The following is a 26407-nucleotide window of genomic DNA, read 5'->3' as shown; positions in this document are numbered from 1 at the left end:
GGAGGACACTGATGGACAGGTCCTGGCAAAGGGTTGTGAAATTTAAGGAGCACAGATGGACAAGGCCAGGGGCAACGAGAGAGCTGCCAATAATGGCTGGGAAATGTTTTTTTGTGTGGACTTACCTCAAGGAAGATGGCCATCTCAGGAGGTACGCACATGACTCTTGCTCAAGCACCCAGGGATGCCATGTAGGCAGGAAAAAAGGAGGATAAAAGAGGGTCCAACAACCATGAGGATAGGTTTCTGCCATCAGATCCCTCACTACGAAAGGCCTGCATGCTGATGGACTCAGGGTGTCTGCCATCAGATCCCTCACTACGGACTGCATGCTGACAGACTTCCCTGGGCCTGCTACCTGACATCTGCTGCTTCCTCCTGGACTTACTCTGCGGCTTCTTCCTGGACCCACCCGGTACCTGCACCCTCTCATTGCCCAAGACTGGCCTCGCTGCTCCTGCCCTTCAGCCTCAGACCATCAGAACGGCGTGCAACAGACCGCTGCTGGATCTTGGTGGTGACTTATCCCCACTTTAAACGATTTGTGCTTCTTTCCTATTCTTTGCTATCACCTTCCCTCCCTCCCCCTTTACCCTAACTTGTAATAGCGTCCGTCCCCCCTTTCTCCCATCTCCCTGGTTAACATTTGTAGTAAACTGGTCGGACCAACATTTGAACCGTTGTTTCTTAATCTCACACCGGGTATATATATTACAAAGAACCTCCTCTCCCTCCTATAAATTGGAGTGAGACACAACCCCAGGCTACAATGCTACAGGCCTGGGGCAGAGTGGGTGGAAGACTGTGTAGAGAAAATGGATCTAGGGGTATTGACTGATGCTAGACTGAACATGAGCCAGCAGTGTGCCCAGGTGGCCAAGAAGGCCAATGGCATCCTGGCTTGCATCAGAAACAGTGTTGCCAGCAGGAACAGGGAAGTAATTGTCCCTCTGTACTCAGCACTAGTGAGGCGGCATCTCGAGTACTGTGTCCAGTTTTGGGCCCCTCACTCTAAGACATTGAGGCCCTGGAGTGTGTCCAGAGAAGGGCAACAAAGCTGGTGAGGGGTCTGGAGCACAGCCCTTATGAGGAGCAGCTGAAGGAGCTGGGATTGTTCAATCTGGAAAAGAAGAGGCTCAGGGGAGACCTTATTGCTCTCTATAACTACCTGAAAGGAGGTTGTAGTGAGCTGGGGGTCAGCCTCTTCTCTCGTGTAACCAGTGATAAGAGTAGAGGGAATGGCTTCAAGCTGTGCCAGGTAAGGTTCAGGCTGGACGTTAGGAAATACTACTTCTCTGAAAGGGTGGTCAGGCACTGGAATGGGCTGCCCAGAGGGGTGATGGAGTCACTGACCCTGGAGGTGTTCAAGGAATGTCTGTACGTTGCAATGAGGGACATGGTTTAGTGAGAACTACTGGTGATGGGTGAATGGTTGGACTGGGTGATCCTGTGGGTCTTTTCCAACCCTGGTGATTCTATGATTTGCAGAAGGGTAGAGTTGCCATATGTTACTGTTCTTCTCAAGCATGGGGTAGGCTTACTTTGCTAGCTTGCTTTGATCTATGAAGTGAATTCCTAATGTCAGTTTTTGGTATAGATGTTCTTATTGTCATCTACTTCATCATCTCCCTTGGATGAATCAGGATTGAAGCAGTATATTTTGTAAATGACAAATAATTGATAGAAACTGTGTGAACGACAGGTGGATACAGAAGTTACTGAGCAGGAGAAAGTTGTGGGTTTTACTATTGTGCCTTTCCCCACCCCCCCCTTTCTTCCTCCATTTAAACATTGGATATTACCGCTTCACTAGCAGCAGTCCACTGGACTACAGCATTACTGTTTAGGGAAGGCTGACTTAAAAGAAACAGTTGGAAGAGTGTTTTTCTTGTTCATAAAAGCCATTATTTGTTACCAGTAACTGTACAGCAAAAATCTGTTCCACTCAACTTTGTGAAGTGATTCTTCAAAGCTTCCAGTACCAGTAAAAGAGATTTATGAAATTGGGGTGCATACAAATATCTACTGTGCTCTCTTCAGTGATATCTACATTTCTGAGATGACAAAGAAGCATAATGCCACTTAAAAAAATACTATGAATACTGTTACTTTGGAGAAGTATTTATTTTCATCCATACAATAAAACTACAGACATATTTAATTTTTAAAACTTATCTTCTTTCACACATACAAATAGTAAAAAAAAAAAGACTTTTGCAAATGATTAAAAAATGTATTTAAAAGTAAACAGTATGTTTCTATTATTTTGCCCATAGGGAAAAGTCAGTAAATACAAATAATTCACATCTACCTTTATTAACTATTTGACCTTGCTATTGTTGTAGCTTCTTCTTCTTTTTTTCTGGTTCATTGTTGCTGCTCGTCTCTGTAGATAAATGTGCAGGAACACCACTTGCAAGTATCTGCAGTAAAAAGAAACAAATCAGAAAACTGTATTTTAGCTACTGTTCTGGTAATATATTTACCTTCTACAACTACACTATCCTCATGAGAAAATACTATACTAGCGATCTAACGCAGTGTTTAACATAGCTATCACAGCTCAAACACTAAGCAAATAGCAGCATCTCTCCCAAATGAAGCACCAGGAGTTATTTTGCATCATATTTTCAGGTGTTTACTGTCAAACTGAGTCCCTGTCAGGCTCAATGTGTGGCTCCGAACATAGCCCAGCAAAGGGACATTACATAATGCCTTGGTAGAAATTGGAAAAACGGAAAGCAGACCATACAGAACAAGGAGGAATTAGAATAGAGAAAAGCCTGTGTCTTTACAGAGGCATGGTGAATTGCACTCTAGGAAAGAGGTCATTAAAAAGCGTGCTATGCTTTCCTTGAGAATATGTAAGAGAGTAGCATTCAAGCAGGTGAAGCAAGTTCCAGAATGAAATACTACTGATTTAAGTAACTGAGCCAAGATTAGACACATGTATGCTTCTCTTCAAGTGAGTCTATGGGCAAACTGCAACACCTGATAGTAAAGAGGTAACAAGTTCTTCAGAAACTTGATGCAAGAAAGTAATTTCTATGATTTCAGTATCAGAATATAAATTATGTGAAAATTGCAAGAGCATCTACCAGTAGAAGAGTCATGCTACATGCTCAAGACAAGTTATATTCTAATAAGGTTACAATTAATTGCATCAGAGTAACACAGGCATCTATACTGGAATTAAAAACCCACCACCATAAGCTTAAGGGTATGGATTTGTTCAGTGACCTCAGATGAAAGTAATCATGACAAGCTAGGGAATATCAGACTGAGAAGAGAGAACATGGAAGCAAAAATTTAATTATTCTCAATGAGTAAATGTCACAAGAAAGCATACAACATTCTAGCTTTCTAGGCTGTGTAACAGTGTATTTCCTGGAGAACCTAGTTGGAGACCCCACAAAAAGGGAAAGCAGCTCTTGTCTGAGGACCTGATTAAGAGTCTGTCCACAGAACATCCCCTGTGATTTCATTTCAGTGTACTTGCTGGAATACACCATTACAATAGAAGCAAGAAATGTAGTGAAGACTTTACTAACGGTGTCACAAAGCAGCAAGATGTTTTCAAGAACAAGAGGGAACTTGAAAACAAATTAGTATTGCCATGAAGAAAGAATATGCCAGTTATCAGTAGAATTAAGATGACAGCTGCAAGAAAGTCAACAGTGATTGGTATTAAATATCAAAAAACAATCCTTTAAATGAAAACCCTATCCAAATGAAGAAGTAATAACTGGTTAAATGTTGAATCAAGTCCAAACAATTGAGGAACATTAACAGCACTTCTCCGAGTATCTCCAGGTAAGTGAGAGGCAGAAAATTCTTCCTCACTCCTCCATCAGGATGCAGCTTGATGTTAACAAAGACCCAAAAGTTGAAAGTTAACCCAAGTGCAGTTGAAGACCAAGCTAAAACAAACAGAACGGTAATAGGAAGTGCCAGGACTCGACAATATCCCTCCATTCTAAAACCAAGTATAAAAGTGTTAGCTAGCAACAGTTGGTTGCTGGCTTAAAAATGCTTAAAATTGGTCTTGCTACTAGAAAAAATGAATGATGATGAAAAGTGCTGTCATGTAACATCATACAAAGCAGAAAATGTGATGCTGTGTGTATCTGGCTCAGCTCACATTTTGGATCGTGCACGTGATTCTGTTCCTCCTAGCTCAAAACTCATGTAATAGAAGAATAAAACGGTGACAAGGAAGGTCAAAGATACAAAACAGTTTCCAGAAAAAAAGTACACAGAATTGAGTGGCAAGGGAATGGTAAATGGAATGAATAAATAAATAGTTTACTTCCTACATTATGAAGAAGTATGTTATCAAATAACAGTATTATGCATCAGATTTGAAAGAAAATAAGGGGTTTATCATATACGGTGAGTTGTGGAGCTTATTGTCACAAGACCACGTGAGAGACAGAAATGTAAGATGGGGAAAAGGAAAGTCATTAAAGAAATACACAGAACAAGATTCCATCATTACTTCTGGAAGAAAAAGATGGGCATTCTGGGTGAGACAGCATGTGAGCTGCAGAATGCTGGAAGCTTTGAATGCACACAATGGGGATGATCAGTGTATGTGTATCTTATTTCTACATTCTTTCCTTACTAGTAAGAGTTACAAGCAACAGATAATTAAGAAGCCACGTTGTTTTGGATTAATTAGTATTGGCAGTCCTCTGTCAAGGGATAAACTGAGATTACAGTATTGACTTGATTATAGCGGAAGAACCTTTCCTTGCTTTAGCTTACCAAGAACAAAGCATGTTGCTCAGAGACTGGAGTAAGTGCAAGAGCAGCATTCTGAGCTTAGCCTCAAAACAGCAGCTCTGACAAACGCTACCTGGCGAGCCCAAACAGTGGGCAGCCCAACATACTAGTGTGTACCAGGATGCACAGCTGTTCTCTACTACAGATGTTATCTACTATTTGGAAGCATGAGTGTTGCTTTCAACTCAGACTAATGCAACAGATCAAAATGTGTTTGGAAACAGGATTTCTCAGGAAAACCTAACATACATGTATAAACAATGATGTTTTGCTTGTTTTCACTTTTCTTCCCCTACATTACTATATTTACTCATTATATATACTCCATTACTGCAACAAACTGTTTACCAAAAGAGTCACATGCAGTGTAATGAAAGTACACAACCTTGTAATGCCATGCAAAACATTCAGCAGGCCTGAGGCATGAGACCAAGTAAAAACCCCAGTGTCTCAGATGCGGAGAGAAGCAGGAAAAAGCAGAATCAGTCTTTAAAACCAGACACAGGTTTATTAAGAGCTAACAGTTCTTTCAATGTTATCACGAGAAACTTTTAGATTGTGGAAGTTGTGGTAAGAAAGCACTGCCATTTATGTACTTTATGTTCATTAAAGAACCAGCAATTACAGCTTCCTTCTGAGGCATTCATCAGAGTTGCACAGTAATTTACTGGAGCTAAAAGAAGATCCTACTGAGTTCTGGCAGAATTTCAGAGCGATTTGATTACAGAACCATGAAACTTAAGATATACTACTTCAGCAAATCATCATACTTTCCGTGGTAATATTCCTAATAGGCCAAGAAAGGAAATTTCATTTAGAACCCTTCATGCTTTTCAACACACAGTAATAGCAAATCAGTGTTTTAAGGCAAGCAGATAAGAAGCAAATCACTAAAATTTGCTGATGGATTTTTTGTTTTGTTTTGTAGGGTTTTTTTTTAATTTCTATTTTTTACTTTTAGGCTGTATTTCAATCTTACTGTATCCTGACCTTCAGATTACTAGAAACCACAAATTTTGTCTTACCTTTGGTTCTACCAATTCCATCCGAATTTTCTGATGCTGAATGTTGGAAGCATCTAACGTAACGCTCACTGTGACTTTGTCAAATACACACAGTGTTGTGTCTTCCACAGTAAGCGATGGTACCTGTAAGTTCAAATTTTGTATAAACACTCACTGTTCATATTATCTTACATTTTTATACAAATAAATATTTTGAGATGTAGTTCTTAATGTATTGTGATCCTGAATGTCCAGAGTGTTCCTGCACCCAAACTCATCTGTGTGGTATTTTTTTTTTTATTATTAGATATTGTCTGTTACAGAAACCCATTCTGATGCCAGAACCTTTTTACCTTTTTGCTTAAACTTACAGAAGACCACAACAATACTACTACTGCAGATTAATGAACGTGAAATTAGAAAAGGCTCTATTACCCTTCTAACATAACTAGAAACAATTTTAGTCATTTTGCTCACGTACCTCATGAAAAATTATTAAGGCAACTAAAGAATAAACTTTACAAAACACACCTCACTGTTGTAATCAAGTTTTGGTGTTGGCTTATCTTTTTCTTCAAAGAAGACTGTTCCTTCTAACCCATACTTTGGAATCAAAACCACAACTGCATTTCTTCTTACAAATAATATATACGCATCTTCATTCACCACTCCCTTAGTTTTGAAGAACAGCTGTAACAGAAGATAGAAGAAAAAAAGGTGTTAGCACATTCTCTTCTGGATTAAAAATACACCAACTTAAAAAGAGTAAAATACTCGAGTAAATGTAAATCTATACTTACTATTACACAACGTACTTTAAAAGTTCATTCAAATAACAATACCTGCTATTTATAATACCACTTTATTCAGTATATTTATTAAAAATATACATATATACATGCACAAAAAACCCCAGAAAACCAATGAACAACAACCTATATAAATAGTTAAAAGCATCTTTTAGAAAGGCAGCTCTAAGCTTTTCAGTACCAGGAATGTTATGTTGAAGCTTTCCCTTAATGAAACTGCACTTTTTCGTAACAATTCCTGCAGGCTTACTACTGCTCACCAAAGCACAACCTGTCTGTTACTGCTCCGTGTTTCCTTCCTTCCTTTAAGGGCATCACGAATCCTCCACAGATCACACTCACAGCTCAGAAATATTTACCTGTGTGTGGAAAGCAACAGACGCTCTTTGTGCATATTGAGCCATTTTATGCCGGTAATTGAGATTTTTACACAGATCTGCCAGTTTATGTTTATCCGTAAGCTCCGGATAGGTACTGTCTGCTCCTATGGCCACGGCCAAAAGACGATGCACTATAATGTCAGCATACCTGCAAAGAAGACCAGTGATGTATCAAAACATTTTTACCAAGTTTCTGACTAACATTTTGCTTTTTTATAGATCTTACAGTTCAAGAATTCTTTCTAATAGTAAAGGTCTGCTGATAACTCCCTATATTAATGAGAAGATCACATTCTCTTTGCTGATCAAATACACACTCTGCAGAGTGTATCTTTACTATAAACTACACTGTTTTCTTTTTAATCTAAGGAATTCTCTACTACATTCTACCAACGCAGCCTGTATTACGGAACACTTACAAAGAAGAACTGAAGCTTTAACACTGAACTCAAGAATTATGTTTCAACACAACAGCTGAAGCCCCTTCCGTTCCCCTTCTCATGAACTAGGAAAACTTAATTTCAGTGCCCTTAATCTGCAAAACATAATCAGACAATGTTCCTGGTTTTATGAGGACTTTTACGAGCTTTCGTGAGGACTTCAGACAGACATTTTTTAACATATCTGTTAACAACCAGGATTTACTACTGGAACTCCAAGAAGTTCTAGAAATTATCCATACAGGAGAGACGTCACCTTAAATTTCATTTTAATAAGTTTAATTAACAAAATTCAAACTACCAATATTTTTATATGTAGAATATAAAAGAATGTTAAGTGTTTACAACACAGCTTTCACCTGATGAGTAGCCAAACAGTGCTTTGCCCTCTGCTTGACTTACTTAAAGCTAAATAAAGTTGGTTTGTATAATATTTATGTAATGTAAAGCCACTGCCTTTCCATTTCAAATTTTAAGCTGAATAGAAACACCATCTGCAATGCACTCTCTTAACAAATAAATCACTTCTTCTGTCCTCTGAAAATACTGTAAAACAAAAGGAAGTACCTTCTAATAGGTGAGGTAAAGTGGGTATAAATAGGTGAGGCTAAACCATAGTGATGAAAATCACTATCCATTCCAGAACAGAAATACACAGCTTGCATCATGCAGCGAGTGGTCAAAATTCGCAGCAGTGTATTTAGGTATGGGAAATCAGGAGATTCAGCTTTGTCTAACGACTCCGCTAATGCCTTTGCAGAGTCTGTCTTTATTTCCAAATTCTGGAGAAAGCAAAAAACAAAAGGAAGAGATTATAAGCAGAAATACCACAGCTGAACCCACGTCACTCTTAGTTACTGTTAACTAATTTCCTACCTCATAAATTCTGAAAGGTAGACAATAAGACAACAGCGTTACACAAAACTCTTGTTTGTCACTGGCAAAAATGCATAGCTCATAGTGATAACTACGTTGCAAAATAGTGTCCCGCAGCAAAGAATTTGCTCTATCAAGCAGTGTTATTGCGCTCTTCGTTGTAATTTCAAAGGAAATAAATAGAAGGTGTTGCTTTAGGAGCAACCAAGGTATACAAACTTATACCTGGGAAAGTGATTTTGTAAAATTCTTACTGTTTTGTTCCCCAGTTACCAGTGACCTCAAGGCACACTGTATAAAGGCACCAGATCAGCAGAATGTTCCATCTACGTACACCACTAACAACAAAGGATGACGTAGAGGTCAAATCATAGTAAAATAACTGCATGTTTATTAAAAAAATTCCAACATAAGTAGAGAATGCAAATGCCCGACTTCATTGGTTCTGAGTCGTTATAGTAACTAATCAGGAGAACATCTGCCTATGGAAATGAACTTAGACTTCCAAGTAAAACACTGCTTTGAAAATCATTTTCAGATTAGAAATGAAAAGACTATTGCAACTTTACAAGAGAGGAAAATGAAATGTTGGGTTTTTTTTACTCCTCTATTAACATTATTACGCTGATATCATTTCAGAGTTTTTCCTCTCTTTCTTATTAAAAAGAGGGAAAAAAAAAAGAGGCAGATGAACATAAAATTGCATGGAAAGGAAGTCTTAACTCACATGACAATGCCTAGAAAGTTAACTTAAAAGTTCAACTCAAATGAGGACAGCAATCTTTGAACAGAAGATCCCGAAACTGGAGAAGTAATTTTCTTTACTTAGGACTTATTAATCAAATCAGAGTTGTCTCAGGCTCAACTAACCACTAGTTGGTCTAAGGAAAAGATGGAAACTGTGAACACATGCAAACATTTCCTTACTTCCTGACTTTCACAGAGAGCAACAATGTACGTGATTCAAAGCCAAGAACTGTCTGAAAAATAGCACCCATGGCTTGGAAAGGAGGCAAGTGTTTCGCTAACAGTTTCAATACAGAAAAGACTTAGTGTTATCTACTTTCTTTTCCTGAAGAGGTTGGTTTTGCTTTTTCTTTTTTAAGCACATAATTCTTCTTTTCATCTAAAGGTATGGATACGTTCCTGCAGGTACCAGCAGGTAAAAAGCAAATCAATATATGCTTTCAAGACAATGATTTCCAATTGTCACTCTTAGATAAGCAGCCAGCCAGCCAGAAAGCACAGCTTTTTATAATTAATTCATGAGAATGGTAAAAAAACCTGCCTTGGACTTTGCTGCCTTCACAAGGATGTCGTAATTCGATGGAGGAGGAGCAGGATGCTTCCGGAGCAAGGCAAACTCTGGAAACTCATCATAAATTTTTTGTGCTACAGAGACATTGGCAAGCAACATGAACTCTTCAACCATGGAATTTGTTTCTCTATCAACAGAAAATATTTTGTATAGTTAGAAAAGTGTTAAATTAGATACTTGCTTTGCATGCCTAATGAAGAAACAATGCACCATCCTAACAATATTCTATAACACTATCTAGTTATATCTAGAATTTTTTTTTTTTATATGTCTATGGTACAAAGTAGGCAAACATTTTTAAGACTAAAAGCATGCCAAAATGCACCTACTAAACTTCAAATAGTGGGACAGAAGGAAAAAACCCCAAAATATTCTGAAATAACAAATCCAGAGAAAAAATACTCTTTAAATACTCTTTAAAATGGCAATGCTATCTCTGGAAAGACCAACAGATTTCTAATTCTTAAGAATACTCTTCAAGCATGCATACAAAGCTTGAAAGCACTATGTTGACCACGAAGTCATGACAGTATACACAACTGTAACACCTGCATACAGATTTTAGCACAGAAAATACCTACTACTAGGACAGAAAGTAACTAGACACAGAAACTGAAGCAGTAGCACCATTTAAAAAATCTCCTCAGTAAGGCAGTCAATATCACTCTGCACCTCTGCAACAATTACCATGTAGTTGTTAAAGCTGCAGTGATCCATGCCCCCAAACTCTACTTTCCCTTCTTCTGTTAGCAGAAAAAGCATCACAGATGTGAGAGAAATGTGGAGAGCCTGTAACCTAGTGCTCCATTAAATCAGCAGCAAAGACTTAAACTCATGTATGAAACACAGTTCAAACTTACTTCATAAACACCGTAGTAAAATACAGAAGAACCATCTTTTCTAGGATTACTGACTTGAACTACTGCATAAACTCTGTACACTAAAAGCTGTTATAAGTTGGGATAGGGATAGAACAATAGGTTTATTTAAGTAACTGAGGAAAACAACAGGGCTTACCTAAGTTCCTTAGTTTGCAGATCAATAGGATCATGAGTTTCACTATCCATGTGAAAACGAACTTCTGGTGAGGAAAGCGTCAAAGCTCTGGAAGACAGTTAAGTGATATTACTGTAAAGGAGAAACAGCAGCTGGGTTGTAGGCCTGTGTACAACAGCTTGCGTTGTAACAAAATGGTAATTAAAAAAAAAAAAAGAAGGAATTGATGTTCAAAATCATAGAAATTGCAATGCTGATATACATCACGATTAGCTTCTACGATTTCAGATTTAAAGCACTACTTCTGGTTACCTGCACAACATCAGTAACAAATCCATAATGTTGATCAATTTTGCAAAGGATATCCCAAGTTTTGTATTATTTAGAGAACAAAGATAACTTCTTATGCAAATCGGACACTTCTTTTTCAAAAGATTTTAACTGGAAAAAGGGATCTAGAGCATCTTTATGTAGTTCAACAGCAAAAGAATAGATTAAAAAAGGAAAAAAAAAAAAAATAACAGCACCACTGCATTGTTTACCCATTATCAATTCTTTTCTTCTTCAGAATTTTTGCTAATTTGTTTAGTCCACGTAGGCTGACAGTAATATCATCATTCATAGCTGCCGAATCAATTCTCATCTGTGCTTCAGCATATGTGAGAGAAGCCTTGAAGAGGTTTTTTTTTAAAAAGAAAAACAAAACAAAACATCATAAATACTGAAAAGCACACTTTAATCCCTCAGACAATACAGCTTTTTTTTTTTTTTGGTCAAAATTCATTCACAATAATACAAAGCTTTATGTTCAACACCTCTATGAATATCATTGTCAAAGAATAACAGACAGAACAGGACAGATCTATGCAAAACTCCAAAAAAAAAAAGTAATCATGTACAGTATTCTTTTAAAATGCTGATATAATACCTACCTACTCCTCTGAACTTAACTAGATGACTAGCTGGTGTATATCACACTATGTCCAACATATATCAATGCATTTATATTTTTTAAATGAAATACCATAAAGTAACTGTACAAAACAACATTGCAGCATTAAATGTTTAGAAGAATGGGGCAGGATAAGAACATTTCCTTCACTGAAGGATTCTAACTTCAAGAAAGTGCATCAGTAACAGAAACAGGAAAACCTCAGTATAAAAAAAACTGTCGTAAGAAGTGTTCTTTACTTTTTAATAAATACCACATTCATCCAACTAACCTTGGAATTAATAATACTCTTTGTAAATCTGGTTTTCAGAATTTCAGCCTTCTGGTTCATCTCCCATATACATGAAAACGCAAGCCTATGAGAAGGGGAATGGGGAGAAATCTGTTAAAATCCATGCATGTACATCTGGAGTTTCTTGCAAGGATCAAAATACAGATCATATATGTATACCTGTCCACATTAGATCTTAAGGAACATAAATTGGAGCTAAGCAGTTCTGGAACCATATCAATCCTCTGCAAAATAGAAGATAAAGCACATCACTAGTCACAGTTACTTCACAGTGTGATTTTTAGTACACTGAAAGCTTGGAAATAATAACTTGCATCATTTTGATAGTGTTATACAAATTAGGAACTAAGAAAAGGAAAGCAATGAAAAATCCAACCTCTGAATTGCACAAAAAAAACTTTCCATACAGAAAGTTACCTTTTCACACAGATATACGGTTGTCCCTCTTCTTGCTGATTCCTCATCCAAAGCGTTTCCTGGACGAATGAAATGACTGACATCTGCAATATGCACACCAACCTTAAAAAATAAATAACAAAACCCAGGAAGCGTCACACTATACATCTTCTGAAGCAAACAGCCATCAACACAAAAGAAACTTTCTCAAGTTGTTATTTAGAACTTCTGATTTAAAAGCCAATTTACCCTCTTCCTATTCCTTCCAGCAACTTCTACACTTGCAAGTAGGAAGAGTTAAAAGCATTACAAAAAATGAACAGTTGCAGCAATTATGAACAATAAAGCCATGTGTACACTTAGTGGAAAACTGCATTCGTTACCAATTCAGCTCTTTATGCCTCTTCCATTTTCTTTAATGCCCACTGCAAACTGGGTTTCTTGCTTTTCTCTGTTTGCTGGACTTTTAATTTTGGCATTCTCTGCAATTACAATTACAAACTAACAAAGAAAATGTGCCTAAATCAGAAATAACGAGGTAACAGCTTGTGTTAACCTTGTAGCTTTTCAGTGACTTCTTTTTTAATAATTCCTTAACTATTACAGCTGTAACTTCACTCCTTCTCCTACTAGTTCCTTATCCTAGCCATAGATACTTGTGTCTGTACTCAGTTAAAGCAGTAAATAAATTCTGCTCATTTGATGTGAGAAAGTAACAGAAAGCAGGGTAAATTTACAAGATGTTCCATTACCACTTCTGATACCGATGTAACGCAAGCCAACTACGTTTCTTCATGCCCATCTCACTCATTGTCAGCAGTGCAGACCATTAGTTTCTTTCACAACTGACCTACAGTTTTGCTTGCATCAATTGCTATTATCACTACTGACTGTTTTGAAAAACAAATAAGCAAACAAAAACCCAACCCACCTCCAGATTTCCATTTTCTATTTCTCTGCAATGTAATGCATCATCAATATCTGTACAGCCAGGAGGATCAACGCTACAAACGTACAGATGCCTCAAGTCCTCCCTGTATTTCATATCCTGAAATTAAAGAAAGGAAGTTGTGAAGAACAGCCACATTAAAGGAAAAATAAAAAGAAATGATGATTTGAGAAGAGCACTTCGTGTAAGGCTTTCCAAAGTCATCAAATATTTAAAGAGCATTTTCAAGTACACAATCTGCAATGTTATTTAACCAAACAAAAAAGATACGCAGAGACTGCAGTGATAACAAAACCAAGATAATGATAACCACTGAACCTTTGTTATAGAGCAAACAGAAGGAAACAGAGAATAAAACCATACTCTTTCCACCATCTCAGAATTAACAGGGCTAGGAATCAAGAATTTTTAAGTGAGATTATGATTATGATGTCCAGCTAAATAGTTTAGGATAAGAATGCTCACAAGAATGCTAAGTCTTAGGTGCCTACACAGTTTAAAGGAATTGAACATTCAGGTGGTATTTACTTGTGCAATTGCTACATAAAGATCTTACTTAGATCTGTATCTCAGATTAAACAGCCAACTTTTACACAGCTTATCTAAATAAAAAACACATCTATCAGTCTCTTTTGAGCTTAGAAACTAGTACATAATAAATAATAAAGCTAGAATACTTCAAAAGAAATGAAAATACACGAGATGCTCAAACAAAAAAAATTGTTCCCCAAAACCAAACAAATGAAAAGATCCACCCCTAAAGAAAAAGAGCTGATGTACAAAGAGTTTTCTTTTCTTAACGTTCTAAACCAACCATTTCCCACATTTAAGATACTGTGGAGAATCTGAAATTCACTAACATCAATTAAAACAAGCAATTCTGCAAACAGTAACTTTCCTTCCTCTGCTTACCATACTGGATTATACTGGGATACATTAAAATCTTTTCTCAGATTATTTTGGTGATGATGTACAGGCTACTGCATTTGGTTACAAACCTATCTAGTGAGACATACAAACCCCCCCCAACTCACAGATTATTTTTAACAATATATGAATTGTAACCTCCCACCTTTGTTAAACAACTTTTTATTAACATTTCAAATGAATTCTGCATGACAGTGGTTTTTCTTGTGTTTTTCTTTTGTTTTGTTTTTAATTTTAGCCTACCTACCTCTAACAAACACGGTTTTAGCCAAAATTCAAAGTCTCATAGAGAACTTTCCACAGAAAATCAGACTAGATATTCAGAACAACCTGAATTTTAGGAAACTTTTTTCCCCTCTATTTTTGGTGCACTGGAATATTCAAGAATATCGTAATTTGAAGCAGGCACAATAATTACTGCTATAATTTTAAAGCTATCACCTTTTCTGTAATGCTCCATGGCATTTTCGGTAGAAAACTGAGGACGTTCTGAGAGAAAGGTTGATGAGGGACATCATGTTCAAGGAGAAGAACTTCTGTCTCAGTCTCTTTATCTCCAGCACTTCCCAAGTTCTTCACAAAATGACCCTGAGAAATAACAAATACACATATATGTAAATATATAGATATATAGCACTGGAACTGGCTTGCCCAGGGAAGTGGTGGAGTCACCATCCCTGGAGGTGTTCAAGAATTGTTTACATGTTAGGGACCTGGTTTAGTGGGGAAATACAGGTGACAGGTGGGTGGTTGGACTGGATGATGTTGGAGGTCCTTTCCTACCTTGATGATTCTACGATATAAACACAAATACATATGCACACACACACACACAAACATCAAACAATAGTATTTGCTCAAAAGTAATTAAATATCTGAAATGAACCTAAAGGGAATACTTTAAATGCTTTTTTTCCCCCCTCCTCTAATCGACTCAATCTAACTCGTTTTAAGTAGTGCAATGGCAATGTAGCATACACTAAAGATGCCTAGCATCACAATAGCAGCACACTTATAACTGGCAAACAGCTGTCTTGGTTTATTTAACAATCTAGCTAGCATAAATTAGATTTCTATTTTATTACTGGAATAGCTGGCACATATGATGATGTTTCAAGGAAGTGGGAAGTGAAACCCCTGTATTCTGTATAGAACCACAAAAACGATCCAAGGAATGAAACACCTCTCCTATAAGGACAGGCTGAGGGAGCTGAGGCTGTTCAGCCTGGAAAAGAGAAGGCTCCAAGGTGACCTGAGAGTGGCCTGTCAGTATCTGAAGGGGAGCTACAGGAAAGAAAAGGACAGACTCTTTAGCAGGGTCCTTGGAACAAGAGGAAATGGTTTCAAGCTCAAAGAAGGTAGATTTAGGTTGGATATAAAGAAAAAGTCTTTTACAGTGACAGTGGTGATGCACTGGAACACGTTGCCCAGAGATGTGGTTGATGCCCTGTCCCTGTAGACTTTCAAGGCTAGGCTGGATAAGGCCCTGGGCAACCTGATCTGTGATGTCCCTGTTCACTGCAGGGGAATTGGACTAGATGGCCTTTAAAGGTCCCTTCCAATGCTAAGGATTCTACGATTCTACTCCTGTGATATTGTTTCATCTTCACATAACTTTTTGAAGTGCTGCCCTCATCTCTTTTTAGCACAGAACATCCATTTACTCTGTAAAAATGTCCTAAGCCTATTATGGTGTATCCCTCTATAATAAGCTCTAAGTGTAATTTTCTCCCTTCCACATGTAATATATGCAGTATCCATGTGAAAGAAAATGAAAATTCTTTCCCCTCTCCCACACCACTGCCCCCCTCCCCCCCAAATATAGAGCTAACTTTTGTTTGGGTGCAAGCCATGTTCGTTACTCACACAGATAAATCTGCTCTTCATGTAAGCCTTTCATGATTATATGCTACGCTGCTGTTAGACGTGTAAACAGCACTTTGTTTTGTCAAGATGGCTAAAAGCTGAGGGTTTACACATAGAATCATAGAATCGCTAAGGTTGGAAAAGACACACAGGATCATCCAGTCCAACCATTCACCCTTCACCAATGGTTCCCGCTAAACCATGTCCCTCAACACAACATCCAAACGCTCTTTGAACACCTCCAGGGTCGGTGACTCCACCACCTCTCTGGGCAGCCCATTCCAGTGCCTGACCACCCTTTCAGAGAAGTAGTATTTCCTAACGTCCAGCCTGAATCTTCCCTGGCGCAGCTTGAAGCCATTCCCTCTAGTCCTAAAACTCAAAACAACTCCATTAGCCTTTCAGTCTAAAAATTGGAAGTCAGATAGATAAATGTTAAGAAGGAAGTACTAAAACTTACATTAGGATACCTAGAATTCCTAGGCCAACCATCAATAGCAACAATTATTCTTTGTCCTTCCAATTTATCTGCTTGTCTTGTTTCTATACGAATCCGAGGAATGCTGCGATCAGCTGGTATAAACAAATGTCGCCTTGCCTATTAACAGACAGAAAAAGGAACAAATTATTTCTACTTTCTTTTTTTAGCCCTACCCTTACAGTAGCTTTATTACCTTACCTCTTTAATCTGTGACTTGGAGAGCATGCCACAAAATGGTCGCCAGTTTCGCTTTATAATACCCACTACTTTTCCTGTAGGTCTCAGCATGTTCTTGTTAACAGAAGCCTTCAACTGAGACAGAAAAAACAAACAAAGGTTAAAGACCACAGAACTGCTTAAACTCAGCATGCATCCCAAACCTTACTGGTAGTAGGTTATGTGTCCCTACAATGCCATGAACTCTATTACGACATCATAAACGCAACAATGCCTCCCTGGGCTTCTTCTTATTTGTAACATGACTACTTTGTCAAGTTTTCTCATGGATTTTGTTTTAGAGCAAAGAACAGAAAAAGCCAAAAGAAATGTTAACCTGCACTACAGCCTCTGCTTATTCCCCAACTATCTCTGTTTTTTTTTCCCAACCTATTATTTTCATTTTTAAAGAGACTTTTTATGCTGCTTGAATAATACTCCAGCAATTCTAAACACAGTAATTAAAATGTATTCTCCTAGAGTTCAGTGGGAAGATATTTTTAAAGGAAATGCAAATATTTATTGGACAGGGTACACATACATGTGTGCATATACATTAAGCAGAATTACTGCAAGTAGATAAGGAGTATTTTATAACAAGTTCCAAATGTACATGTTGCCATTAAAAGCCAACTCGTATATCTGCACATCAGAATATAGCTTTGCATTATTACTTGCCTAACACTCAGCAACATTTTTCTCTTAATAAAGAGAGGAATCATAAAAAAAAAAGTAATTGTATTTCATACGATGTTTTCTTTCTCCTCTTCCATTTCAATGTCATCTTCATTCTGGCCATCATCTTGCAAAACCACTGAGGATGGTGCCACCCATTCATCTTTTGCCAGCAACTCCACAGCTACAATATCTTCATGAACTGCTCGGTTTAAATGCTTAAGACCCTGTATAATGATCTGGATTTTTAGAAAACAGAATGGAAATACAAATGTTTATAATGATAGCAACATAAGACTCAAATCAGTGTGACAGAAGAGTATACATTTACAACAGGCTCCACACTCTCTGTTTGTGACACATTTCTTCCTCTGTCTAAGTTTCTTTTGGTACTAATGATATTATTTCAGAATTCCAGTATTCCCTGTAAAACCACTTGTTTTCCCATTTTTTTTCTTCTTCAAATCAGACAATTCTTCTATTTTTGCAGGCTAAGAGCCTTCCACATACTGCTGTGAAATTGGAATACAATAATCTGAGAGCCCAGGAAGAACTGTCAGCTGCCACCAGAAATAGGGAGTGAAGAGTCATCTGCCACCATCTGGAAACAGCACGTGTCCAATTGTACCAGCGGTAGGTTCAAAATCCAGTAGGCAGAAACCAAGGTAAACTGCTCAAAGGAAAACAGCCTAAAAATATCAGGGCAGGTAATGCAAGAGAGCCCCACGTGGGCTCACCATAGTTTTTCTGAAAATCTTCCTACAAGTTGATTACTTTTTCATCACACACTTCAAAATAATTTAGGAAAATACTACTTCAGTTGACTTGAATCTGACTGTTTAAAATCAAAGATTCCATTTTAGTCTATTACACACTCTTTCAAAGAATACATTACGCCTTTTAACATATTCTTTTTTGAAAAAGGGCGTCCTCAGTATTTTAGTGGACTACATCCACAAAAACAATGCAAAAAACCCATGTCAGAAAATAAACAAAAGAGAAAAAATTAATACTGCCTTTTAACACCTCTTATCACTGTGAAATAATTACATAATCATCTTCAGTAATAACCAAATAAAATTCACAGTGTGAAGTTAAAACACTCACCTCTTTATTTTCTTCAGCATCTCCATGAACCCAAACAGTAGCTTCAAGATAATTCTCTCTGCTTGCTCTATAGGTTCCTTGGAGGTAAATGCCAGATTTTATTCCTTGCTGCAATTTGCTAAGAGGAATGTGTTCTGGGAAAATTATTTTGCCACTTTCTATTTCTTTCTTTAAGGGAGAGAAAAAAAAAAAAAAAAAAGAGAAAAATAGTCTTTTACATTCATAATTACTCCAAAACTGAGCTGAGGAACATGATACTCAAGCTAGCAAACTCCAAAATTATAACTCTGTATAAGAACATATATGCACAAGAATGAAAAACTAGTATTAAACAGTAATTTTTCTAATGAAGCACAGAAAGCATAGAAATGTGACAACATTGAGAACACCACTGTTCCTCTTCCTGCTTGCCTGCATTGACTTAAGAGGTTACTACACAAGTGACATAGATGTTTGTTTTTATGTATTGACTAAACAAAGACTAGGAGAAAACATAAGTATAGTGCTACAGAGCATACAGGGTAAGCAAGTACATGAATCAGTCAAAGTTGAACAAACTGCAGATAACTGCTGAAAAGATCAGCTCAGCCTCCTACTCTCACATGTCCCACTCCAATCCATTACAGTAACTATGATCACAGAATCATAGAATGGCCTGGTTTGAAAAGAACCTCAAAGATCATCTGCCAGACCAGGCTGCCCAGAGCCACATCCAGCCTGGCCTTGAATGCCTCCAGGGATGGGGCATCCACAGCCTCCTTGGGCAACCTGTTCCAGTGTGTCACCACCCTCTGGGTGAAAAACTTCCTCCTAATATCTAACCTAAACCTCACCTGTCTCAGTTTAAAACCATTCCCCCTTGTCCTATCACTATCCACCCTCATAAACAACCACTCCCCCTCCTGTTTATACACTCCCTTCAAGTACTGGAAGGCCACAATGAGGTCTCCCCAGAGCCTTCTCTTCTCCAAGCTAAACAATCCCAGTTCCCTCAGCCTTTCCTCATAGGAGAGGTGCTCCAGCCCTCTGATCATTGATGGAATAAATCATCGCATTACTTTAGTGGTGTCAGCTATGTCAGTGTTATGGGGCATGCCAGGACGGGGTATCCTGTTCTAGTGGGTGGCAACCTTGCCCACAGCATGGGGGGAGAACTGGATGGGCTTCCAACCCATTCTATCATAATTCTGTGATGATGAAGTAATCCATCTTTGAGCTGCAGCATTTAATTCTACCAACTTATCTTATGACTATATCAAATCCTTTCATCAAAAATGCTTGTGACAAATAAACTTTTAAATAACAGACACAAAACAAAGTCCTAGGTGGTTTGCAACACAGGCTTTTGAAGTTTTAATTTTAGTTCAATTATTTGCAGTATTTATACACTTCCTTGAATCACTTGTTAAGCTTCCCATCTTAGCAATTTTCTTTTTACAAAGAGCTAAACAATAGGCATACGAGCAGCACTTAAAATAGCTGCAATATTCTTTTCAGTTATCAAAAAGTTTTACAGTCAAAATGGCAATAAAGACCAGAGTCCTTTTTGTGAACTGATGCTAGTAGCCTGACATGGCTATGTCTACTACATATGGCATCCAATAACAGACTGCAAAATTATCTTATAAAATAAAGAAACCAAAAGAGAATAAAGACATACCCCTTCATCAGATACGCAAGCAAGACGATCTACAAGATCAGGATTATCTATCAAGCTTTTAATATACTCCTCACCTACAAAAGCACACACAAATATTTATGCAAGAGAGGTAGAGAATTCAGGTATAAAGACACTTGAAATTTTATACCTGAGCAATAAATTAAATATTCATGCCACTGAACTTACACGTATAAGCAGTTATCCCTTCCTCAAGGGCTTTCTCCTTATTATTTCTGTCGTTTGTAAGAAAGATAACTTGGATATCCTCATTCTCCTCATTCTGTATTTTCTTCAAGTGTTCACTGTACCATTTTACTGCTACCCGAATGGCTCTGTCATTGCGGTCATTAGAGCTTTCTCCTTGCTCCTGCTGTATGTATGTTTCTCTAACAGTTAAAAAATTAACAATAAATAAATAAATGGGTTAAAAAGAAGAAGAAAAAAAAAAGAGGGAGCAGGAAGGGGGAAGGTTAGCAAAGCAAACTAGATAAAACAAGAAATCCAAACATCTGTAGTTACAATTATTATTGTTTTCAGCCAAACATTTAAGACTGTAAGGACAAAAGAAATACTGCTGTACCCATTTTTTAAACATGTATCACTAAAGACCACTGAAGGCTTAGGAGACGGGATCAAAAAATGGACAAGGAAGTGGCAATTTCTAACACAACCTCCTCACTGAGGACTGAACAGAACGGCCTTCAAGGTGAGCACTGCTAGAGCCTTGATGCTGCTGTAGCAGAAACTACCTGTGAGTATAAATAAAGGCAAAGTAACTGCATCTCCATTTTTTTTTTTTTGCCACTAACTAACTGATTTTTGAGTTCTACGGATTGAACTAGTAGTAAAGCATTGGAATACGTGTAAAATGGATAAGCATGATTCCATTGCTCAGGTTAAAGGTCTTGCCTGTCAGGTTCATTCAGTATTTTAATCACCTTCTCAGAAGATGTGTGTGCTAATACCAGCTATAAAATGAGAAAGCTCCTGTAACATCCAATCATTCCTCAACAGGATTTCTTAAATATATACAGTGCTGTGCACATCAGTCTCATTTTATCTGCCTAATTCACACATCATAGTTCTTATACCAAACTTCAGTGCAACGTTATACCCTATTCCAAACCATACCGATGATGTTCGTTGGTGAAGGAATAGAAGTGTTTTTCAGGGTTTCCAATCACGTCTCTGATTCGTTTGTACACTGGTGCACTCCGACTCCTGACCTCTTGTAAAACTGTCTGTAGCACTATGACATTCTTAATAACCGGGTCTTCAAGGATATCAATCTGAGGAACAAAATGGAAATGCATCAGAATTGTGGGTTCTTTTTTGACCCAGTAACAGGAATTGAAATATCTGCTTGTTTAGTATGCAAAAACCTCTATCAATATCGATGCACTATTTGGACCTTTTCCTCTCACTGCTGGGAATCTGAAGAGTGTATTAAGCTGCATATTAACCTTTCTCACATAGGCAAAAAGTTTAGATTGGTTTTCCAATCTCTTGGTGACCTCAGTTTTGCTGAAGTGAAAAAGAGATCATTTCTCTCATTCTGACTCCCACCAAATGCAACCCACGTATTTGCAGGACTCCAACCAAACTTAAAGCCAGGTCTACCCTACAAACTGTAGTCACAAGAACTTGGTTCTTGTAAATTATAACCTTTGTAAACACCATTGCTGCCCACTGTATGCCTATGTGAGTAAACCATGAAGTAGTATCCGACCACTATTACAAAGCTAACATGAACTTGCCTGCATAAATGTAGGCTTAAGTTCTCCAAAACAAATCCCAGTGTTGTATTGCAGTTTTAAATTCCCCAGATTCATATCAACTGGAATTCTGTTAGCTGCTCTTCACCTTTTCAACCACTGAACTTTTTGAGTCTTTTTTTTTTTTTCCTTTTAAATACAGTGCTGCTCTTTTCTCTGATCATGACAGCCATAGGGCAGAGCCATGTCCAAAAACCCCATGCTCCTGTCAAGAGAAAAAAGATGCATACTTCAATTTTGAGCTTTTAATAAGCAAATGTGCAAACCTATCTCCAGAAAGAGACAAAGATAAGGCACCGAAGAGCATGGCTGAAATAATTTTAAGCAATGCCAGATGAAGCTTCTCTGCACTAGACATTTAGATTATCTAAGAGATTCGGAATCATGTCAACAGAGCAAGAAATTCAATACCTTACTACACACATGCAGAATTACTAAGCCCAATCCTACTGACTGCTGCAATCTTATAGCTGGGTAAAAAAACCTATTCCTGCTGTCACCACAACCACCACATCCCCACTGCTCTGGTTCTTTCAATACAGTCCAGGATATGATTGGCTTTCTGGGCTGGGAGGGCACATTGCTGGCTCATGCCCAGCTTCCCCTTCACCAGGACCCACATGTCCCTTTCGGTAGGGCTGCCCTCAAGCCTCTCAGCTCTCAGTCTGTACTGATGACGGACTACAACGAAGAGCTCCTCCTACGCTTCTGAAATTGCACGTGGGTCGAACGGCCGAAAGCAAGCCAGATCGGCCGACGCTGAAATCTCCTCACCGCGGCGGCAGGCAGACAAATCGCAGCCTTGGGATCAGGCAGACAACAGGGGGAAGGCCCAGCGCGGTGCTGAGGGCAGCCCGAGCCCCAGGGCCATCCCCTCCCGCACGCACTGAACCGAGGACGCGAGGCGCTCACCTGGTGCAGGAGGAGGTTGGTGTCGGGCAGCAGGTAGTGCGGCCCGGGGCACAGGCTGCTGGCGGCGCCGCTAGGCCGCGCCTCGAGCCCGAGGGGCTGGCCGGGTCGGACCGGGCAGAGCGGGCAAGCATCGGCTCCGCAAGGGATATCGTCACGCAGGTAATGTTCGCGCACCACCTTCACCACGGCACCCGCCCGCGTACGCTTCAGGAAGGTCCGCGAGGTCAGCATGGCACCGGCGCGGCCTCCTCCCAGCGTGCCCCGCGGCGCACGGCGGGAAGCGGCGCGGCCGCCGGGTCGCCGTGGTGATGGCGTCGCGCGGCCCCGCCTCATCCGCGCATGCGCCGCCGGCTGAGGCTTCTGACCGTGTCCGGGCGGGCGCGGGGCAGCTCTTTTCCCCCGCCGTTCCGTTAACGGCCGGTCAGCCGCCCGCTGCCCAGGTGCGCTTCTGACGGGCGGCGCGGTGTCTCGTTGCCGCTTTCTGCGGCCGGAACCGCCGCGGGGGCAGCTCTCGGGAAGGAGTCCTCGGGGAGCCGCTCTCTGCAGACCCTCTGTGAGCGTTTCCCTTCAGGGGAGGGGAACGATACGTGAGGAGTTTCGCTTAGCGATCTCGTTTGGTTAATTTCCATCGATCGCGGCGTAACGCCTTCGTGGTTTTGATTTCCGCCGTTGGCTCTTCAGGGCGGCTGGTAACTAAAAGAAGCAAACGGTGTGAGAAAATGTCCCGTAAAAGCTCCAAGGAAGGCCGGAAGGTGAACATCTCCAGCTCCCTGGAGTCGGAAGACATCAGCTTGGAAACCACCGTCCCCACTGACGAGCTGTCCTCCTCCGAGGAGAGGGAGGGCGCAGCGCGGGTCACCAGGCAGCTGATAGAGCGCAAGGAGCTGCTGCACAACCTGCAGCTGCTGAAGATAGAGCTGTCGCAGAAAAACCTCATGATCGACAACCTGAAAGTGGAGTACTTGACCAAGGTCAGAGCTGTTAGGTGTCTTTCGTGGTGCGGTCCCGTGCCTGGCGCTTTCGAGTAGAAGCTTGAGTTCTCGAAGGAACGTCTGTGGGTTGCATGCTGGAATCCTCGTTAACTTCTTGACCTATCCCTGGAGGTGCTCAAGGCCAGGTTGGATGGGCCCCGGGCAGCCTCAGCTGGTTGGATGGGTTCCAGTTCCAACCCCTGGCCCACGGCAGGGGTTGGAACTCAGTGGTCTCGAATTTGCTCTCCAACCCAATCCATTCTCTGTTTCTTTTATTTTTAATGATTTTAAATCACAGAAGGAGGGAAAGAGAGGTATGGAAGATTTAAATGACTTGGCTGCTGCCTCATACTTGGGGGTGGATGAGGTGGGATCAGAGAATGGTAGAATGGCCTGGGTTGAAAAGGACCTCAAAGTTCAAAAAGCTTCAGCCCTCCAGCTGTGGGCAGTGTCACCAACTGCTAGACCAGGCTGCCCAGATTAAACTGGGTTTCTTTAGTTTTTCCATTTCTAAAAATAAAGGAAAAAGACTTCAGAAAGAAAAAATAATTCATTACTGATGCAAGCAACTTAGCAGGGCTTTTAACCCGAAATTAGTGAAAGCTAGCAAAACTCATTAATGCCATTCATTGATTTGATAGCAAAAGTGTGACTAAAACATACTGGCATACTAATTAATAGTAGCTTTTCGTCATTTTTATATTTTTACTTTTTAGATTGAAGAGCTAGAAGAGAAGCTGAATGATGCAATCCATCAAAAGCAGCTGTTGTCTTTGCGACTGGATAGCCAGCTGGCATTGCAGCAAGAAGATGCTAGGTATGACAAGTAACACAAAAAACTTCATCTTTAAAACTTTATTGATGTGAATTCAGATTAATTCATGTTAACGAAAAATGATGGTCATGAGTTATAGAAATGGGATTTCTTTTGCAGATTATACTAAAATTTCCATTCTAAAAGTAAATTTGAGTTCAGCTCTCCCTTCCTGAAATTTAACGTACAAAGATGGGTAAGAGACATTGTAAAAACTAGAAAAGAGTGTAAGGAGAAAGAAGGGGGGACAGATTTTGCATCATTGAACTCGAACGTTTAGGAAATGCAGCCTGGATAACTTGGGAAAATAATGTTCAGCATTTCTAGTGAGGATTGCTAATTGGTCAGAAATGCTTTCCCAGAATGACTTTCTGTTGATGAAGTAGAAACTTACCTTTCTCCTTGCTCTTCTGCAACGTTTTGAATTCATATATAGCTGAAAATAGACTGGCTAGCAGGCTTTCCCAAATAACTTTGTCAATTAAATGTTTTAACACCTGTAATAGGTCTGTGAAAGTATAACATTTCTGTAACTTGACACAGTTAAGTATACACCAGCTTAGATTATGTGACTAATTCAAAGCCATTTTCTGTAATAAGTTTGGAACAGGTTTAATACTGTGAAGCTAGACCTGGGATTAGTTATAGTAAAGTCTTCTAACTAAGAGTATCTCATTAGCAGAGCAATGTCTCTGTGTGCCTGTTTGCACAAGGTTGGAATATCTTGGTTTGCCCATATGTGAATTACCTGAGGAATGCTCAGTAAAAAAGTGCTAATGTGCAAATTAATATTGATGGATACAAAAAAAGTTGAACTGCTTTCCTCATTTTCTTTTTTCGTCTCATTGCTGTCTATTACCTCACATCCCCATTTAACAGAATTGAACACAGTACAGAAACTGTCCTTCTGTGACTGCTTGTCTGATGTGCAGTTTTCTGAAGGAAAAAAAAAATCTTGTAATGCTAACAGTTATTTTGTATTACTTCTAAAGTTTCTTGTTTAAGTTACTTCTTAAACTTTTTTAAAGGACCCCAACTTTGGATGTTACGTGGGGTGGAAAATGAAGGGATGTGTGTGAAATAGACCATATTGTGTGTGTTCTGAAGGTCAGTGAGATGCACGTTGAAGTTAATATGGCATTATTTGGTTATTTACCAGCTCCTTGGATTTTGTGTGGAAGTAAATACAGTTTTCTCATGCTTTTAACTTTTTTAATTGGCAAATTAAGAGTATCGGGAATTAAAATCATCACATGCTGAGATTGTCACTTCTCAGAATCAGATTGCTGGTGTCGGTGCCTTTGGGCTGTTATCAGTGTAATTTTGCTGAACAGTGTATCAAGCCATGAAGCTGCTGGTTTTACTTGTGTGTGTGTGTATGTGTGTGTGTGTATATATATATACGCACACATTTTAACATACATATACAGTATACCTAATCTCACTTTAAATTCTTCTCTATGACGTGACCATAACTCACTCCCTTGCCAGGGTATTGTAAATGTTTGTCACTTGTGTTACTCGCGACTTCATGTCTTCTGTTTTCAAATCAATTTTAAAGAAAACATCAGGTGCTAATGAAACAAGAAATGGAAACTATTTTATTGAGACAAAAACAACTGGAGGAAACAAATCATCAGTTAAGAGAGAGGGCTGGAGATATCCGTCGTAGTTTGCGTGACTTGGAATTAACAGAGGATGGCTACGAGAAGCTGAAGTCTCTGCCTGAAGATCAGCTTTCTATCCCAGAATATGTTTCTGTGAGTACTGTGTCCTGCATTGGCTTAAAATATAGCCCTGTGGAGG

General features: G+C 39.2%; 2 protein-coding genes across 7 annotated transcripts in view; one reads left to right on the top strand and one right to left on the bottom strand.

Annotated features, from left to right (window-relative positions):
- Positions 1-2291: 2291 nt before the first annotated feature.
- Positions 2292-23153, bottom strand: DIS3 (DIS3 homolog, exosome endoribonuclease and 3'-5' exoribonuclease). Of its 2 annotated transcripts, XM_025146780.3 has the most exons (22): positions 22817-23079; positions 21887-22109; positions 21261-21418; positions 20316-20515; positions 20130-20203; positions 18470-18637; positions 17437-17601; positions 16670-16783; positions 16451-16588; positions 14566-14712; positions 13180-13296; positions 12270-12371; positions 12012-12076; positions 11832-11916; positions 11151-11278; positions 10630-10716; positions 9583-9739; positions 7986-8200; positions 6958-7126; positions 6321-6479; positions 5811-5933; positions 2292-2423 (listed from the first exon to the last, which is right to left on the bottom strand). In XM_025146780.3, the coding sequence occupies exons 2-22, from the start codon at positions 21959-21961 to the stop codon at positions 2334-2336; spliced, it is 2736 nt and encodes a 911-aa protein (XP_025002548.2). In that variant the 5' UTR covers positions 21962-22109; positions 22817-23079; the 3' UTR covers positions 2292-2333. The 2 variants fall into 2 exon arrangements, with proteins under 2 accessions (XP_025002548.2, XP_417016.5); XM_417016.7 differs by lacking the exon at positions 21887-22109 and having other exon boundaries at positions 22817-23153.
- The window catches only part of PIBF1 (progesterone immunomodulatory binding factor 1), a 116449-nt gene continuing 112668 nt past the window's right edge, over positions 22627-26407 (top strand). For 2 of the 5 annotated variants that reach the window (XM_004938652.5, XM_040704826.2), the window contains exons 1-3: positions 23160-23787; positions 24504-24604; positions 26163-26361. In XM_004938652.5, the coding sequence (XP_004938709.2) occupies positions 23536-23787; positions 24504-24604; positions 26163-26361 (552 nt within the window). In that variant the 5' untranslated portion in view covers positions 23160-23535. Of the gene's footprint in view, positions 22832-23159; positions 23788-24503; positions 24605-26162; positions 26362-26407 lie in introns of those variants that run through there. The other 3 variants (XM_015276959.4, XM_040704824.2, XM_417014.8) reach the window with 3 other exon arrangements.

The sequence above is a fragment of the Gallus gallus genome, chromosome 1 (genome assembly GCF_016699485.2).
Source record: "Gallus gallus isolate bGalGal1 chromosome 1, bGalGal1.mat.broiler.GRCg7b, whole genome shotgun sequence".
NCBI classification, from domain to species: domain Eukaryota; kingdom Metazoa; phylum Chordata; class Aves; order Galliformes; family Phasianidae; genus Gallus; species Gallus gallus.
The sequence above is the reverse complement of the archived record's forward strand: the minus strand, read 5'-3'. Positions and strand labels throughout refer to the sequence as shown.